General features: G+C 41.5%; 1 protein-coding gene across 1 annotated transcript in view; it reads right to left on the bottom strand.

The window, feature by feature from the left end:
* The window catches only part of CREBL2 (cAMP responsive element binding protein like 2), a 30,614-nt gene extending 13,023 nt beyond the window's left edge, over positions 1-17,591 (bottom strand). The window contains exon 1 of the mRNA XM_054444299.2: positions 17,255-17,591. Within this exon, the coding sequence (XP_054300274.1) occupies positions 17,255-17,269 (15 nt within the window). The 5' untranslated portion in view covers positions 17,270-17,591. The remainder of the gene's footprint in view (positions 1-17,254) is intronic.
* Between the last annotated feature and the right edge of the window lie 645 nt (positions 17,592-18,236).

Raw genomic sequence — 18,236 nt, 5'->3', positions numbered from 1 at the left:
GTTGCCTTAACTACTGAACTTTATATATTTCATAAGCCATAAATACTGAGGAACAGATAGGGGGCGTTAATTAGGAACCAAGAATCAGCAGCTAAAACTGAAATCAAGCCCACTAATTCCTGGGCCAAAAGACCATTCTTCACAATTCAGTTTTCACAAACTCAATGACAACCACATTGTTCCCTTGCTCTTTCCTGATACTTTTGTGAGGAAGCATATGAATATGGGTAAACAAAAGTACTGACTTTCACGTACCAACATAAACTCCAAAGAAAACTATGAAAATAACCACACACATCTAGCTTTTTTTCCTGTTCTAATTTTATTTCTACTGACATAGAGCCATGTGAAAATTTAAACAGCTGGCTTTAAAACAGTATACCTCTTTACCCACTATCCATTTTATGTCTTTCCGCCCTAGAGCACATTTGTGAGATGCGGACAGTGAGCCCAAGGGAAACAATAAAGACCTGTCTCCCTACCTCCAATCACTTAGAAAAGAAACCTGCTAGCCAGTGATTTTTCTTACCCTTCACAGAGAGCTTCTTTCACAAAGGTGGGCTATTAAAGATGTTAGACATCAGTAAGGTTTCTGAAATACTAAGTCTGTCTTCATTATATGTCAAGGGTTAAAGTCTACTGATTACAAGCAAGACTAAAGGTCCCAATTTTCCAACTCCCTGTTTTAAACACTTTCTCTTTTAAGATAAGCTAAACTAAAGATCATGACTTTTTCAAAGTAAGCACCTGGAACTGTGTCATATAATTCTTAGTACCTGGTAATCTGTACTTAATAAATGACAGTTAAAAAACAAAAGACATTCTTAAATAACCAATGTGTCAAAGAAGATTGTGATTACGAGAGAAATTAGAAAAATACTTTGAGGAAAATAGATGGCAATTGTGATTACAAGGGAAATTAGAAAAATACTTTGAGATGAAAGAAAAAGAAAATACAGAATACCAAAACTTATGGGGTACAACTGGAGCATTCCTCAGAGGGAGCTGAACACACCTTTTTTTTTTGTTTGTTTTAAAGAAGAAAGGTGGTTTCAAATCAGTAATCTAATCTTCCACCTTAAGAAACTAGCAAAAGAAGAGCAAATTAAACATAAAGCAGGCAGATAAAATGTAATAATAAATAGTAGGCAGAGATGAATAAAATAAAGAATGGAAATACAACAGAGAAAAATCAATGAAACCAAAAGATTGTTCCTCAAAAGGATCAACAAAATTCACCAACCTTTAGCTAGACGGACCATTAGAGAAAGAAAAAACTCAAAAATACTAAAATCAGGACCGAAAGAGACACCATTACTAACACTACAGAAATAAAAGGGATGCAAAGGAATACTAGGAAAAATTGCACACCAAAAAAACTAGATAACCTAGATGAAATGGACAAATTCCTAGAAAGACACAAAGTAGCAAAACAGACTCAAGAAGAAATAGAAAATCTGAATTAGACCTATAGCAAATAACAAGACAGAATCAGTAATAAAAAATTTTCTTCGATTAGTAATCAAAGAAAAGCGTAGGTTTACATGACTTCACCAATGAATTCTACCAAATATTTAAATAATTAACACTCACAAACTCTTCCAAAAAGTGGAATAGGAGAAAGCTTATTTCAACTTACTCCATGAGGCCAATATGTACTTGAAACCAAAACCAAAGATATCAGAAGAAAACTACAGACCAATATGGTCTTGTGAATTTATATGCAAAAAATCCTCAATAAAATACTAGAAGGCTGAATCTAGCAACATATAAAGAAGATTATACACCACGACGAAAAGGGATTTATCTCAAGAATAAAGGTTGGTTTGACATCTGAAAAATCAATTACTATAATACACTGTATCAATAGGAAAAAAGGACAAAACTTGCATGTTCATCTCACACACACACAAAAAAACGACTTGACAGAAATTCAACACCTTCACATGATAAAAACACTCAATAACCTAGAAATAGGAGGAAACTTCCCCAATCTGATAATGGACATCTAAAAAAACCCACAGCTAACATCTTACTAATGGTGGAATACTGAATGCTTTCCCCCAAAGATCATAAATAAGGCAACAATCTTATCTTCTCTCATCACTTCTATTTAACACTGAACTATGGAGAAAAATAAATAGAAAGCATTCAGGGAAAGGAAAGGAAAGGAAAAAGTAAAGCTATCTCCTTGAAGGTGACATGATTTTACATATAGAAAATCCAATCCAAAAGAATTCTTGCCCCCCTGAAAAAACCTATTAGAGCTACTAAATGAGTAGAGCAAGGGTCCAGGATACAAGATCAATATACAAAAATCAGTTGTGTTTCTACACACTATCAATGAACAATCTGAAAATGAAATTAAGAAAATGACTCTACTTATAGTAGCCTAAAAAAGAATACAATACTCAGGAATAAATTTAGCATAAGGAGTGTAAAATCTGTGCACTAAAAACCACAAAATATCATTAAAAGAAAATTAAAGAAGATCTGATAAATGGAAAGGCAGCCCATGTTAGTGGGCTGGAAGACTTATTATTATTAAGAAAGCAATACTCTTCAAATTGATCTACAGTTTCAACAAAATTCCTATCAAAAGCTCAGCTACCTTTTTGCTCAAATTGGCAGGCTAATCCTAAAGTTCATATGGAAATACGAGGGACCCAGAATAACCAAAACAATCTTGAAAAAGATGCAAATTGGAGGGCTCACACTTTCTGATTTCAGAATTTATTAGAAAGCTACAGTAATCAAGACAGTGTAATATTGGCACAAGGACAGACATACAGACCAATGGAAAAGCATAGAGAATCCAGAAATAAATCCTTACATTTATGGTCAATTGATTTTTGACAAGGTGCCAAAGCAATTAAATGGGGAAAGAACAGTCTCTTCAATAAAGGATGCTGGGACAGGTGGATAGCCACTTGCAAAATAATTAAGTTGGATCACTACCTCGCACCATATACAAAAATTAAAAATTGAACAAGCCGGGTGCAGTGGTTCACACTGTAATCCCAGCACTTTGGGAGGCTGGGGCGGGAGGATCTTTTGAGCCCAGGAGGTCAAGACTGCAGTGAAGCTGGGTTTGTGCCACTGCACTCCAGCCTAGATGACAGGGTGAGACCCTGTCTCAAATTTTAAAAAAATAGAACAAAGGCCTAAATATAAGAGATAAAACTATAAAACTTAGAGGAAAACAGAGGATTTACTCCTTATGACCTTGGATTAGGCAATGGTTTCTTAGATATGATAAGCACAAGCTACCAAACTGTGTTTCAAGGATAATCAAGGTAAAAAGACAACCCACAGAATGGGAGAAAATATATGTAAATCACAACTATGATAAGGGATTTGTATCTAGAATACATAAAGAAGTCTTACAACTCAATAATAAAAAGACAACCCAATTTTAAAAAGGGGCAAGGATTTAGATACATATTCCTCCAAAGAAGATATACAAACGCCAATAAGCAAATGAAAAAATACTCAACATCATTAGTCATTAGGGAAATGTGAATGAAAACCACAAAATATATCACTTTATACCCACTAGGATGTTTACATAATCAAAAAGATAGCCAATGCCAGGCATGGTGGCTTACGCCTGTAATCCCAGCACTTTGGGAGGCTGAGGTGGGCGGATCATAATGTCAAGAGATCAAGACCATCCTGGCCAACATAGTGAAACCCCATCTCTACTAAAAATAAAAAACAATTAGCTGGGTGTGGGCACGCACCTGTAGGCCCAGCTACTCGGGAGGCTGAGGCAGGAGAATCGCTTGAACCCGGGAGTTGGAGGTTGCAGTGAGCCGAGATTGCACCACTCCATCCTGGCAACAAAGCGAGACTCCGTCTCAAAAAAAGAAGACAACCAATAACAAGTACTGGTGCAGATGTGGAGAAAGTGAAATCCTCATACATTGCTGTGGGAATGTAAAATGGTGCAGCCACTTTGGAAAACATTTTGACAGTTCCTCAAAAAGTTAAACATAAAGTTTATAACCTAGCAATTCCAGTCCTAGGTATATTCCAAAAAGAAATGAAAACATATGTCCACATTAGAACTTGTATATCAATGTTCACAGCACCATTACTCATGATACCTAAAAAGCAGGAACAACCCAAATGTCCATCAACTGATGAATAGATAACAAAAAGTGGTATATCCATACAGTGGAACATTATTCAGCTATAAAATGGAATGAAGTACTGACACACGGTACAACACTGATAGCCTTGAAAACATTATGCTAAGTGAAAGACAAATACAAAAGGCCACATATTGTATTATTCCAAATCTATAGAGACTTAAAGTAGATTAATGGTTGCTTAGGGCTGAGAAGCAAAGAAAAAATGGGGAGTGCCTATTAATGGCCTCAGAGTTTCTTTTTTTCTTTTTTATATCAATAGACTTTATTTTTTTACAGCTGTTTAGGTTTACAGGAAAATTAAGCAGAAAGTACAGAGAGTTCCTATACTATCCCCTCTCCACTCTCACAGTTTCCCTTATTATTAACATCTTTCATTAGCGTGGTACATTTATTATAATTGATGAACTAATATTGATTTACTATTAGTAACTGAAGTCCACAGTTTACATTAGAGTTCACTCTTGGTGTGGTATATTCTATGAATTTTGATAAGCAGTATCATACAGAATCGTCTCACTGCCCTAAAAACCCTGTGTGCTCCATCTATTCCTCCCTCTATTCCTCCCTCTCTTCCTCCCTTTCCTGAAACCCTGACAGTCACTGAACTTTTTACTATCTCTACAGTTTTGCCTTCTCCAAAATGGCTCCTTTCACTTAGCAATATGCATTTAAGGCTCCTCCATGACTTTTCGTGGCTGGATAACTTGTTTATTTTTCTTTTTCTTTCTTTCTTTTTTTTTTTTTTTTTTTTTAAGAAACAGGGCCTCGCTATGTTGCCCAGGCTGGTCTCAGACTCTTGGGCTCAAGCTATCCTCCTGCCTCACCCTCCCAAGTAGCTGGAACTACAGGTGCACCTAGCAACTCGTTTCTTTTTACTGCTAAATAGTATTCCGCCGGAGGGATGTACCACAGTTTGTCTGTTAAGAGTCTCTTCTTGGAATGATGGAACTGTTCTGGAATTAGATAGTGATGATCATTGCACAATTCTGTGAATATACTAAAAATCACAGGATGAACAAATTAAAAGGGTGAATTTTATGGTTTGTAAATTACCTTTCAATAAAGCTATTATTTTTTAAAAAGACATGGTTGCCTAGTGAACCTGAAAAAGCAAAAATAGCTGAAAGGAAAGAATCAAGGTAGCACAGATACAGAAGCTTATGAGAAGAATGAGTATTCTGGAGGGGAGGGGTCAAGCATAAGGTTCTAACTCATGAGTTTTAAGGTTGAGAATTAAGATAAAACTGGATTTAATCAAGGGAGGGATAGCTGATAATTCTATAATTAACCATTACAGCGAAAGACAAAATAGAAACCAGTCTGCAAAGGCCTGAGGAAATTGTGGATGGCCTAGGCTTCACAGTCAACAAGTTTAACTTCCACAGAAAGAGAACATATAATTATAGTTGCATGCTCTTTAGGAGTTAACTGGGGCTTCTTAAAATGAGGAGGCCTCCAGCACCCACATTTAATCCTATTCCAAAGATTCTTGGACCATTTACTTCCCATTTTTCAGGACAAACAGAATAAAAACATAAATTTGGGGCTAAACCAGGGTGTGTGGTCGGCAAGCGCTCATTATGAACAAGGCCTTGAGTGAGGCACTCTACACGCTATCTCATGTTATTTCACACTACTTCAGATGAGGCAAGCACTATTATCCTCATCTTTTTCAGGTAAAGAGGGGCACATTAATTCCTTTATTCAATGACCCTTTATTACATACCCACTTTGTCCCAAACACTGTAAAACTCTAGGGATAAATATAAAACAATAGGACACTTAAACTTAATGTATTTAGACTAGTGAAAACAAGCAGATATGAAATAAACAATAACATTGCAGATAGCAGAATATCAATACAGACAAGAATGCTGGTGGTGGAGGGATGTGTATACATAGACACAGATAAGGATATATGATCTCTTCATTTCATAGATGACAAGATTTTAGTCCAGAGACTTCCATCAGAGCAAGGACTAGAACCCAAGTCCCTAGATTTGTATCATGGCAACCTGTCAGAAGGTAATCAAGCATGCCTATTACCATCCACATCTCAGACAGGACACATTAATCTGATCATATAATTCCCTGAAAAAGCTCTAACACTGACAGGTGCATTAAATGCACTGTTGCATTTATGCTATACAGTCATTCATTTAATGCAACTCACTTTGATATTAGGCACTCAGTTAAGGGGTGTGCTGAGGAGGTTAACTAACAAACTTTTTCACGTTACACCTCACTGAAGTTTCCCTCTGCTATTGTGATTCTCCATGCCCACCCACTAAAGTGATGCCAATGTATTCATTTATAAACCTCTGATTTCTCTCTTCTTCTCCATTCCTACTGAGAGGGACAGGGGACAGAAAATTCTAGACAGAAAAGGGTGGGTCCCCGACAAAACCCCATCCTCAAGCCGAAAAGCCTGAAATGACGGCCCAAAATGAGAACTTACATCCCTGTTTTCCCACTTGAATGTTGCCTTTTCCTAAATCACCCATGGCCCTGCCCCACCCTATCCTGTGCCTATAAAACCCCCAGACTCAGCCGGCAGACGAGACTACGGCTAGATGTCAGAGAGAAGTGGCTTGACTTCAGAGGAATGGCTTGACGGCATAACTTCAGAGAAGAGTCTGGCTGGAGACAGCTGGATGGACTTCAAGGGAAGATTACCTACCAGTCCCATCCCCTTTTCAGTTCCCCCTCCTGCTGAGAACCACTTTCATCAGCAATAAAATCCCCTACATTCACCATCCTTCAATTCATTTGTGTGACCTCATTTTACCTGGATGCTGGATAAGAGCTTGGGAGCCACAAGTGCAGATACAAAAGGCTGTCACACTGGCCCTTTGCCCTTGCTGGTGGAAGGCAGTTGCCTCACAAGAAAAGGCAAAGAGTCCACTGAGCTATTAACAGTTGAGCCATCCACGGATGGCAGAGCTCAAAGAGCACTGTAACACTCCCTCTGGGGCTTCGGAAGTCTCAGGCACCCCTACCTGGATGCTGCCATTGGGCCTGCATGAAGTTCACTCCTGCCAGCACCAAAGCAGCTGGCCAATTCCCGTGCTCATTCACTCCAGTTCCCTCACTCGTTTGCTCACATGCTCCCTCCTGCAAGGAGTTGAGAGTGGTGGGCTGAGTATATGAGGCACCCCTGTTATAAGTCCCGCAAAAGGGTCAGGGAAATATCCTGCTTCACTGACTCCCTAACACCAGTCAGGGCACTACTCACAGGTTGTTACAATAGGTTCCCAGTGCATCTCCCCACCATCTCTCCTTTTCTACCCCACTTCCCTAGTCAATCCATTTTGCAAAGAGCTGCCAGATTAACCTTTCTTTTAATAACTTTAGGGTGTTTTTCTTCACTGTAAAAAAGTAATACCTGATCATTATAGAAATAATAAATTTTCTCTAATGGCCCCTGGCCATGTCACCCTCAAGTTCAAGAAAAGACCTCTGGCTCAGCACTACTTACTAAGTCACCATATCCAGTATACTCATATCTTGGGGCTGCTGTAACAAATTACCACAAATGTGGTGGCTTAAACCAACAGAAATTTATTCTCTGGCTCTGGAAGTCCAGACTGGGGCAGTCTGGTGGAGCTGCATTCCCTCTGGAGGTCATGGGGGAGAATCCATTCTTTGCCTCTCCAGCTTCTGGTGGCTGCCAGCATTCCTTGACTTGTAGCCACATGACTGCAATCTGCCTCAGTGGTCACACTGCTTCCTCATCTGTCCATCAAAGCTCCCTCTGCCTTAGTCTTAGACAAGGACACTTGTCACTGGATTTACGGCCCATCCACATAATGGAGGATAAGCTCCTCTTCTCAAAATCCTTAATCACATCTTTTGCCATACAAGGTAATATTCACTGTTTTACCATATAAGGTGATAACCACAGGTTCCAGGGATTCAGACATGGACATATCTTTTTAGGGGCCACCATTCAGCCCACTGCATACAGGATTCCCACGAAAAGCCAGTTCTCTCTTTCATTATCCCCAGCAGGCATCCTCTGTATCAACTCAAGCCAGTCTCCCTAGAGACCACCAGCCTGAACCCCATCCCCTGCATTTCTAACTATACCTACATTTCTACTTTCCCTCTATCCTCCCACCATCCAAAAGGGCAAATCTTGTTTTATTTTGTTAAGATCAGCTCTAGCCCTCTTTCTCTGAAGCTCTCACTGACCACCACCCTCAGTCCGTAAGTCATTTTTCTTCAAAGTTCTGGAACACAGAGTTAATATCACACTGAATTTATATGCTTTGTTATATTTTTTTTTTAGCGGATTCACACATTTTTCTATCTCCCCAAGTAGTCTGAGCTCCTCGAGCACAGAAGCTGTGTTTTCTACTTCTTTTGCAACCCCAAAGTATCCAGCAGAGAGCCAGGCCTTTAAGAGATATTTATTAAAAGATTGATAATTTAATGAATAAATGAAAAAGAAAAATCAGCAATATTTTGAAAGTGATTTAAACTGATACTACTACCACCAACAACTTTAAAGAAGTTGTTACAAAGAAATGCTCCCTCTCAGGGATGTAAAATCTGAAAAGCAATTAAGAACTCTTCTTTTATCACCCTTTTTACACTTATTTACATCCTGATGCTCTAATTAATGTGACTAATAAAAGTTTCAAGTTGTTAAAGTTAAGAGAACTACTGTATTTAGATGAAGAAGCACCAGCAGCCTCGGCCAAAAAGGAAAACAGGAGGGCTTGTTTTGTCTTTCTCTTAAAAACATAAAGAGAAAAGTTATCTCCCACGGATTAAAGAAAAATTAAGATAAATATGAATGTGGCTAGCCACTGCTCTTTACCACTTTAAAGAAAAAAAACAAGCAGTGGTGTTTTCATTTGATGTTAAGGCTCCCGTAACTTCCTTCACAGCTGTGGGTTAGGCTTCTTCTCTTTTTATATTTGCCAGATCTACAGAAAGCAGCAAAGTCTACTCACATCTTCCTGCTGCTAACCTTTCTGCCAGTTTTTCTAGTGACAGGAGAAAGATCAAGTAGGCATCTCTAGCCTGAGAGTTAACTTCTGCCCCTCCTCTCTCAACCCCATCCCTTCCCCCACCCCCCGCAACTGGTAAGTCCTCTTTTTAAAAATCTCTCCACTCTTAGATGGCATACAGCCCTGTCTTCTGGTTCTCTTACGTCACTGTCCTCTCTTTTCAGTTTATTTTGCTGAGTCCTATTCTTCAAGAATCTTCTGATCACTTTAGAGTTTTCCAGGGCTCTCTTTAGCTCTCTATTCTCTCCACTCTTTTATCTTTTCGGAATTTTATGCACGCCGCATCAACTGCAACTTACGTTGTAAAGTCTCTAATATGGTCTTCAGTCCAGGCCTTTCTTCTGTGCAATCTAACCATGCCAGTGAGAATTCAAAAAAGACCAGGATTTATTGAACTCAGTATGTATTAAGTTCTTTTGGTATGGGATCACATGTATATTACATTTAATTCTCACAATAACTCAATAAGGTCCTTATTAACACACCCAATCTGTATCTGAAGAAAGTAATATCTGAAGAGATTAAATAATCTGTCCAAAATCACAACAGTTTGAAAGGGTGAAAATGAGATTAGAACTCAAGTCATATGCTAAAACCCACGTTCTTTCATAATTGGACCATCTGCCTGTGGTCTTGTCCCAGTTCCTACATTTTCACCCTAATCTGTTCTCCATATAGCCACTGGCATTTTTCTTCAAAAACACAAATCTGATTTTGTCACTTCTGCTTTAAAACCCTTCAATGGCTCCCCAACATTTATGGTCTTGGTTTTCAAACCTCATTACACATAAGAGCCACTCAACTGGGAAGCCTATTAAAATTTAAATTCCCAGACCCTATCCCGAAAGAATCTGATTCACCAGGTCTCTTCCACTCTGAAAGATACTGACCTAAATTTGTCAGCCTTGTTTACCAGGCATATTGTAATTTGGTCCCTGCTTATCTTTCATCCTCATCTCTGACCACACCTCTACTTGTGCTTTATGCTGTAGTTCAGGGTTAATAAATTACTGCCCTGCTGGCAACTCAAATACAGCCTGCTGCCAGTTTTTTGTTTTTTGTTTTTTTTGGTTTGAGACAGAGTTTTGCTCTTGTTGCCCAGGCTGGAGTACAATAGTGTGATCTTGGCTCACCACAGCCTCTGCCTCCCGGGTTCAAGCAATTCTCCTGCCTCAGCCTCCTGAGTAGCTGGGATTACAGGCATGTGCCACCATGCCCAGCTAATTTTGTATTTTTAGTAGAGACGGGGTTTCTCCATGTTGGTCAGGCTGGTCTTGAACTCCTGACCTCAGGTGATCTGCCCGCCTTGGCTTCCCAAAGTGCTGGGATTACAGGCGTGAGCCACTGTGCCTGGCCCAGTTTTTGAAAATAAAGTTTTACTGGAACACAGCCATGCCCATTCATTATATTCTGCTTATGGGTGCTTTCATGATACAATGGCAGAGTGGAATAATTCCAACAGAGACCATATGGTGTGCATGGCCCTTTACAGAAAGTCTGTCGATCCTTCTCTAGCTGTACCAAAATACTTACTTTACTGTGCAAGATGCTTTAGTACAGGATATTCCATCTTTCCTGTTTTGGAGGAGACTCCAGTTCTTTAAAGACTCATTCCTACTCTGTAAACCCATGTCTGACGTACCTCGACAGCTAAGCACCCACTCTTACTGCCCCAAAAGAACTTTGCCTCTATTGCCCTCATTTTCTACCTCACTGTATTGTAATTACTTTTCTATTTGTCTGCCTCACCCAATAAAATGTTCCCCGAGAACAGTTACAAACTCTTAACCATCTTTGCAACTCCAATGCCTAGCACAATGCCTGGTACATATTAGGTGTCCAACAAATGTTGGATGAATTAATAAACAAACTTTTCTGAAAATCTTAGAGGACAAAACATTCTGAATAAGGTTATTTAAACTTAGATTAAACTTAGATTAAGGTTATTTAAACTTAGATTTCAACTGGTTTCTGTGGTATTTAAATTACTCCTTGGTTTCTGAATTATCTGCAGAGGTACTCAAGTTGAAATGTGCATGTAACCTAGACAAGAAAGGAAGGCGGCTGGGCATGGTGGCTCTCATGTCTGTAATCTCAGCACTTTGGGAGGCAGAGGCGGGCAGACTGCTTGAGCTCGGGAGTCTGAAACCAGCCTGGAGAACACAGGCTGTCTCTACAAAAAATATTTTTAAATTAGTCAGGCATGGTGGCAGGTGCCTGTGATCCCAGCTATTCCAGAGGCTGAAGTGGGAGGATCTCTTGAGCCAGGCAGGTGGAGGCTGCAGTGAACCATGATTGCACCACTGTGCCCAGCCTGGATGACAAAGTGAGACCTTCTCAAAAAAAAAAAGAAAAGAAAAGAAAGCAAGCACATTAATGTCTACTGTCAGAGATTTGTTTAATAGACGACATGGCTCTTTTGTCTTGGTCTTCTAGAAAGTGTTGATGTGAGTAAGAGGACAGGAAAAGCAGAAAATGTCTGGGCTATAAGGCACGGCCCAAGGAAGGTAGCTCCAACTGCAGCAGAGGATGGTTAAGGAGCCAAAGGATAAATGAGGGAATGTCAAAGAGATTTTTTTGCCAAATTAAATTTTTTTTGAGAACCAGCACTACTCAGAACTGGAAAGAATCAGAAGACTTTGGCAGAGGGAGGGGGTTAAAAGGGTAAGGAAAGTGTAAGAAACCTCATTTCCAGATAATCACGTAGAACACAAGGTAGAAAAGAAGTGTGGAGGGAAATGGCAGCTCACATTGGCATGCTGCAGCCAGTAGCCGGCCCACTCCTGTATCAGTCCCTCAACTGGATCTTGATGCCTTAGGATATTTCAATTTATTCATGTGTTCATTCAATAAAGTCCAACATAAAATAAAAAATAAGAAGCTTCTATCTATGATCAAAGCCTCTGAAAATAACACATTTTTATTTTCTAATTGAATGCAGCAGGTCAAGGGAGAAGAAACTTTCCTTTTTTCTTTTTTTTTTTTTTGAGACAGAGTCTGGCTCCATTGCCCAGGCTGGAGTGCAGTGGCACGATCTCAGCTCACAGCAACCTCCACCTCCTGGGCTTATGCGATTCTCGTGCCTCAGCCTCCCTCCTGAGTAGCTGGGATTACAGCTGCATACCACCACACCTGGATAATTTTTTATATTTTTTGAAGAGATGGGGTTTCGCCATGTTGCCCATGCTGATCTTGAACTCCTGAACTCAATCCACCCACCTCGGCCTCTCAAAGTGTTGGGATTACAAGCATGAGACACCACAACTGGCCAAGGAGAAGAAATTTTCATAAAAACAAGCACTTTTTCCTAGTGGTAAACATGGAGGTGGCCTCAGAAGACTACCTTTCTCACACTATCTAACTTAATGACAGAGCTTAAGTTCATTTTATGTCCCACCCCACTGCCCCTGTCCCATCTGGAGCATAGTCTGGAGCAAACGGTAGTGTAGGTGTTACAAATCTTATACAACAGCATATACTTAAGAATTACTAAAATGAGCATCTCAGGGACCTACTGCACTGTAGTAAGGCCCAAGGAATCACTGTTAGGTAATATAATAATGATAATGTGTTTTGAGAGCCTACTATGTGTTAGAGTCTGTACTAGAGCTTTAAATGTATCATCCCTAATCCTCACCAAGGCCTCACTTATTGGCCACATTTAACAGATAAGGAAATGGAAGCCCAAAAAAGTTAAATAAATTAGCCAAGATTTTTTCCTTCCCAACTAGCCAAGTAGGAGATCTACTCAGTTAGTATTTGAGCTCTGCTACTTAACACTTTCCTAAACCCCCACTTTGAGATGCCCAATCTATCTCTTGCTTTATTTCCCTCATTTGCCATTGTAAGTATGTGCTGGCTGGTTTGCTCAGCTGGAGCACACTGATTAATAAAGCCCGAGTACATCAGGGCAATCTCCTTAATGTCACCCTGATCCAATTCAATTCAATCTCTATAAATGAGTACTTTATGCTGTATTAGGCACACTGCTAGAAACTTGGGAGGCAAAGCTGTTCCCCATTCAAATCTGTCCTGCTCTCACTCCAGCCGGCTAGATGGCAGAGTGTGGAAAACTCGCAGCAAACTCATTTATCACTACTGGTAAAAATAACCCAGAATACAAAATCTTTATAAAGGGAGGCCCTCACATCATCATTATCATGTTTCCCGACCTGCTCACTCAAATACTACCTCTCTATAACTGCTGTTCCTGCCTACTCTGTCTTCTTCCTGTTGCCCTGGTCTTGCTGTCGGCCAGTTTAGCATCCTTTATGCTCTCACGGGCACAGCCGCCATACTTCCAAACCCCAATCCTTGTCTTCCCTTACACTGAGGAAAATGGGACCAGAGAGTGTGACTCATACAGAGTGTGAGGGCAAAGTGTGTTTTGTGTGTATGTCTGTATATACTAGGAGGACAGTACAATTTTGTGGGATTATAACTAGGGCACAGAAAAGGCAGGGCTGGGAGCTGCCAAAGCCTTACATAAGGACAGTTTCACACTGCCTGACTGTCGAAGGACAGTCCAGTATGGTACATGACATGTAAATATTACTCATCTACAACTACAACATGCATTCGAAGTGCAAATAGAGTTATTCCAGAGGCACTCTCCATCCAGAGACACTTAAATGAATTTTCTTTTTGATACTCACTAAGGTTTTTAAAGCTGCTGGTTTCTAAGTACTTATAAAAACAATGAATTAATAAAGAGTGAGAATCACATTCATTGTGCTTACCTGTGTATCCTTTAGGAAGTAATTCACGGATAGCTTACCCTCAAATTTTAACTTCACTCTTTTAGGCTAAACAATGACAATTTGAACCTTCCTTCACCCCACCAGATTGCTAGTTTTAGAAATAACCTTTATATGATCTTACAGCTAAGTAAAGTAGCCCAAAATCCTATGTATTTTTCTTGGACTTATTTGTAATTATTGAAGGCTTTCAGAAAGTTGTTAAATGTTTCAAAGGTCTGAAAAGGAAAAAACTGAAAGAAAGAATATATTCTGAATCTCAAGTTCGGAAAAATAAAGAACAGTATGTTCTTCTACCATCCTTAAATACCCATAACATTAGTATTATTTTCTGGTCAAGATAATGGATACAGCACTAACATTTAATTTCAAAATTAACACTGAAAGATCAAGCTAGCAAAGACTTTTATGAAATATTATTTCTGCCTTTTGGCTGGAACTGCCATCTTCCAGTAATTCACCAAAATGATTAACACAAAGGGAAAGAGAAAAGGCACCAACAGATGTTCTCCAGGCCTTTTAGAACACATGGAGTTGTTCCTTCGGCCACATACATGGAAACCTACAAGAAAGGTGATATTGTAGCCGGGCACGGTGGCTCATGCCTGTAATCCCAGCACTTTGGGAGGCTGAGGCGGGCGGATCACGAGGTCAGGAGATTGAGACCATCCTGGCCAACATAGTGAAGCCCCAGATCTACTAAAAATACAAAAATTAGCTGGGCATGGTGGCACACACCTGTAATCCCCGCTCAGAGGCTGAGACAGGAGAATTGCTTGAACCAGGGAGTCAGAGGTTGCAGTGAGCCAAGATCGCACCACTGCACTCCAACCTGGTGACAGAGCAAGACTCCGTCTCAAAGAAAAAAAAAAAAAAAAAAGAAGGGTGCTATTTTAGACATCAATGGAATAGGGACTGTTTAAAAGGGAATACCTTACACAGATCACGTGAGGTCAGGAGTTCCAGACCAGCCTGGCCAACATGATGAAACCCCGTCTCTGTTAAAAAATGCAAAAAGTTGGCCAGGTGCAGTGGCTCACGCCTGTAATCTCAGCACTTTGGGAGGCCGAGGTGGGCGGATCACTTGAGGCCAGGAGTTCGAAACTAGCCTGGCCAACATGGCAAAACCCTGTCAGCCTGGCCAACATGGCAAAACCCTATCTCTAATAAAAATACAAAAATTAATCGGTTGTGGTGGCATGCACCTGTAATCCCAGCTACTCAGGAGGCTGACACAGGAGAATCACTGGAACCTGGGAGGCGGAGTTTACAGTGAGCCAAGACTGCGCCACTGCATCAAGCCTGGGTGACTGAGCAAGACCCTGTCTCAAAAAAAAATCAGCCGGACATGGTGGCCCATGCCTGTAGTCACACCTCCTCGGGAGACTGGGGCAGGAGAATCGCTTAAATCCAGGAGGCAGAGATTGCAGTGAGCTGAGATTGTGCCACTGCACTCCAGCCTGGGCGATACAGCGGAGACTCCGTCTCAAAAAAAAAGAAAGAAAGAAGTGTGATGTCCCCTCCCCAAAGAAATATTCAAAGCGGAAAAAAAAAAAAATTACTTGCTGATTTTTCTGGAAAGCTTTCAGAACGCTACCCTTCTGTCTTGGAAATACCACTTCCCCAATATCATACCCCATGAATGTTACTATGGTAAAACTGAAGAGTCTACAATGTTATCCCACATTCTGTTGCATTGTTGTAAACAAACAAGGGCAAGATTCTTGTCAAGGGAATTAATGTGTGTGCTGAGCATATTAAGCACTCTTAATAGCTGATAGCTTCCTGAAACGCGCCCCCCTTCTGTCTTGGAAATACCACTTCCTATTAAGAGGGGTTTACTACTTCACAAGCAATCCGTTCCTCTAGGTGAGTAACAATTCCAGAGTACTGCACTAGGCTTTCCCTTCCATCTGTCACTCCCTCACAGCCTTCTACATGAAGAGGAAGAGAAAACAAGAAGGAAAGAATAAAACAAGGAACACAGAGAAGTTGGAAATTTTTTGAATCTCTCTGAGGATATGTGAAACAAAAACTGCAGCAGCAGCAAAAAAAGACACCCAAACAAAGGACAAAGCTATCGTAAAGAGTATGCCAGAGACTGTGAAACAGAAGACGCTGAGAAGCACAAAGGACGGTTTTTACTTTAAAAACTGGCAAATTTTAGAAGTCTGATTCCTTAAAATAAAAAAGTCCAATTCCAAAACAACCTGAAACATCAATAAGCAAATCCCTGACCATCCCTATCTTCAGGAAATAAAACTAAACAACACTAATGTGGGTAGATGTAAAGAGAGAAAGGCGGCCAGGCGCGGTGGCTCACGCCTGTAATCCCAGCACTTTGGGAGGCCGAGGCGAGCGGACAGCTGAGATTGGGAGTTCGAGACCAGCCTGACCAACATGGAGAAACCCCATCTCTAGTAAAAATACAAAATTAGCCGGGCATGGTGGTGCATGCCTGTAATCCCAGCTACTCGGGAGGCTGAGGCAGGAGAATCGCTTGAACCCGGGAGGCAGGAGAAAAGCTTGAACCCGGGAGGCCGAGGTTGTGGTGAGCTGAAATCGCGCCATTGCACTCCAGCCTGGGCGACAAGAGCGAAACTCCGTCTCAATTAATAAGTAAAGACAAAAAGGCTATACATAGATAAACTATTTGGATTAACCAATAATGAACATTATCTGTTATTTTACAATCATAAACTGGTTTGGACAGGGAAATTGGATGGTGATGGGCTATTAAGGTTAACAAGAGGAAAATCAGTATTTTTTTAGAGAAGGCTTTCTAGTGGAGGTTAAACTCCAGACTGGCCAAATAGCCACAGGAGCTTAGCGGTGTTCCAACCAACCACAGGAAAATAGCTCAGAGGGGGAGTGAACTGATGATATGAATGGGGCATTGAGTAAGGGAGCCTGAGAGAAGAAAGGGGAATCGTCAAGGGGAATAAGGCTGGTTCAGCGTGCACTAAAGTCTCCAAACTGGAGAGAGGGTAGGAGGCAGCAAAAGAGTGCAAGAAGAAAAAGTACAGTAGTTTCTTCACTTATCTCGACAGGCAAGTTAAGGACTAGGGGTTGCACTACCTGGAAAGCTAGCAAACGCCCTGGGAGTGAAAAATTTCCAGAGAGGGCCCTTCCTGGAAAAACGCAGCCCCGGTGTTCCCTGATTTCCTGGCTGGGTACCATCGGGCAGTGGACTGGAGAGGCGCAGGGATGTTTTAGGCAGGTGTCTCTTGGGTGTTGGCGTGGACTACATAGCGGAGGTTCAGCCGCGGGACTAGCATTGAGCGACAAGAAGGCGGCGGCGCGTGCAAACCACAAGACTTACCTTACTGTCATCCATCGCGGCAGACAGGCCGGCCTGGCCAGGCACTCCCTCCCGGAGCCCTCCCCCGGCTCAGCCGGCCCGGCCCGGCCCCCGCCCCGAGGAAGAAGGGGATATGGTTCTGGCTGCCTCCTCCTCTCGCCTAACAGTTCGCTTCCCTGATGCCAGAGTCACGGGGACGAGGGACCAGTTCAGGAATGGCAGAGCGAACCCTGGAGGCGGCCCCAAACGCCTCCCTTCGCCGCCGCCGCCTCCTCCTCCCCCTCCATGACAGTCTCTCTGGGTGTTTACAGACGCTCTGGAGAGCCGCCGAGACCGGAGAGTGGGCGGGAGCGCCGCACGCGGAATGGCCCTTTCGGCTGCCGTAGCACCGCGGCATTCTGGGAATTGTGATTTTTCTTATCACAGTCTCTGAGCTGCTGACTGGAAAAAAAACTACAATGTCCACATAGCCTCATTAAGGGGCAGCTGTTTTCCTTTTGCCTACTAGCTGGCGCTGAGGAGGCGGGGCTGGGCTGGAGGCCCAAAGTGCGCCTGATCTGAAGTTTTGGCTCCTAAGTGCCAGGGCCTGGAATGGCGGGGACGGGAGTTTGGGGCTCTGCGGAGGCAGCCCTACAGGCGGGGTGCCGGAAGTAGGACCTCCTCTGAGACGCTGAGGAAACCCTAAAGGTTCTTTATTTTAAAAAAACGAAAAACAAAAACTAAGAATGTGAAATAGTGCAGCTACTTTGGGAAGAAATTTAGCAGTTCCTCAGAATATTGGCCACTCCCATACCCAAGAGAAATTAAAACGAGTGACTACGCAAAAACTTGTATATAAATGTTCTTTCCTAGCAGCATTATTCATAATAGTCAAAAAGTGGAAACAACGCAAATGTCCTTTACTGGATGAATGGATAAACCAGTGTGGACTATACAAATTAAGGAATACTGGCCAGGGGCAATGGGTCACGCCTGTAATCCCAGCACTTTGGGAGGCCGAGGC

Source organism: Pongo pygmaeus, chromosome 10 (genome assembly GCF_028885625.2).
Source record: "Pongo pygmaeus isolate AG05252 chromosome 10, NHGRI_mPonPyg2-v2.0_pri, whole genome shotgun sequence".
In the NCBI taxonomy this organism is placed as follows: domain Eukaryota; kingdom Metazoa; phylum Chordata; class Mammalia; order Primates; family Hominidae; genus Pongo; species Pongo pygmaeus.
The sequence above is the reverse complement of the archived record's forward strand: the minus strand, read 5'-3'. Positions and strand labels throughout refer to the sequence as shown.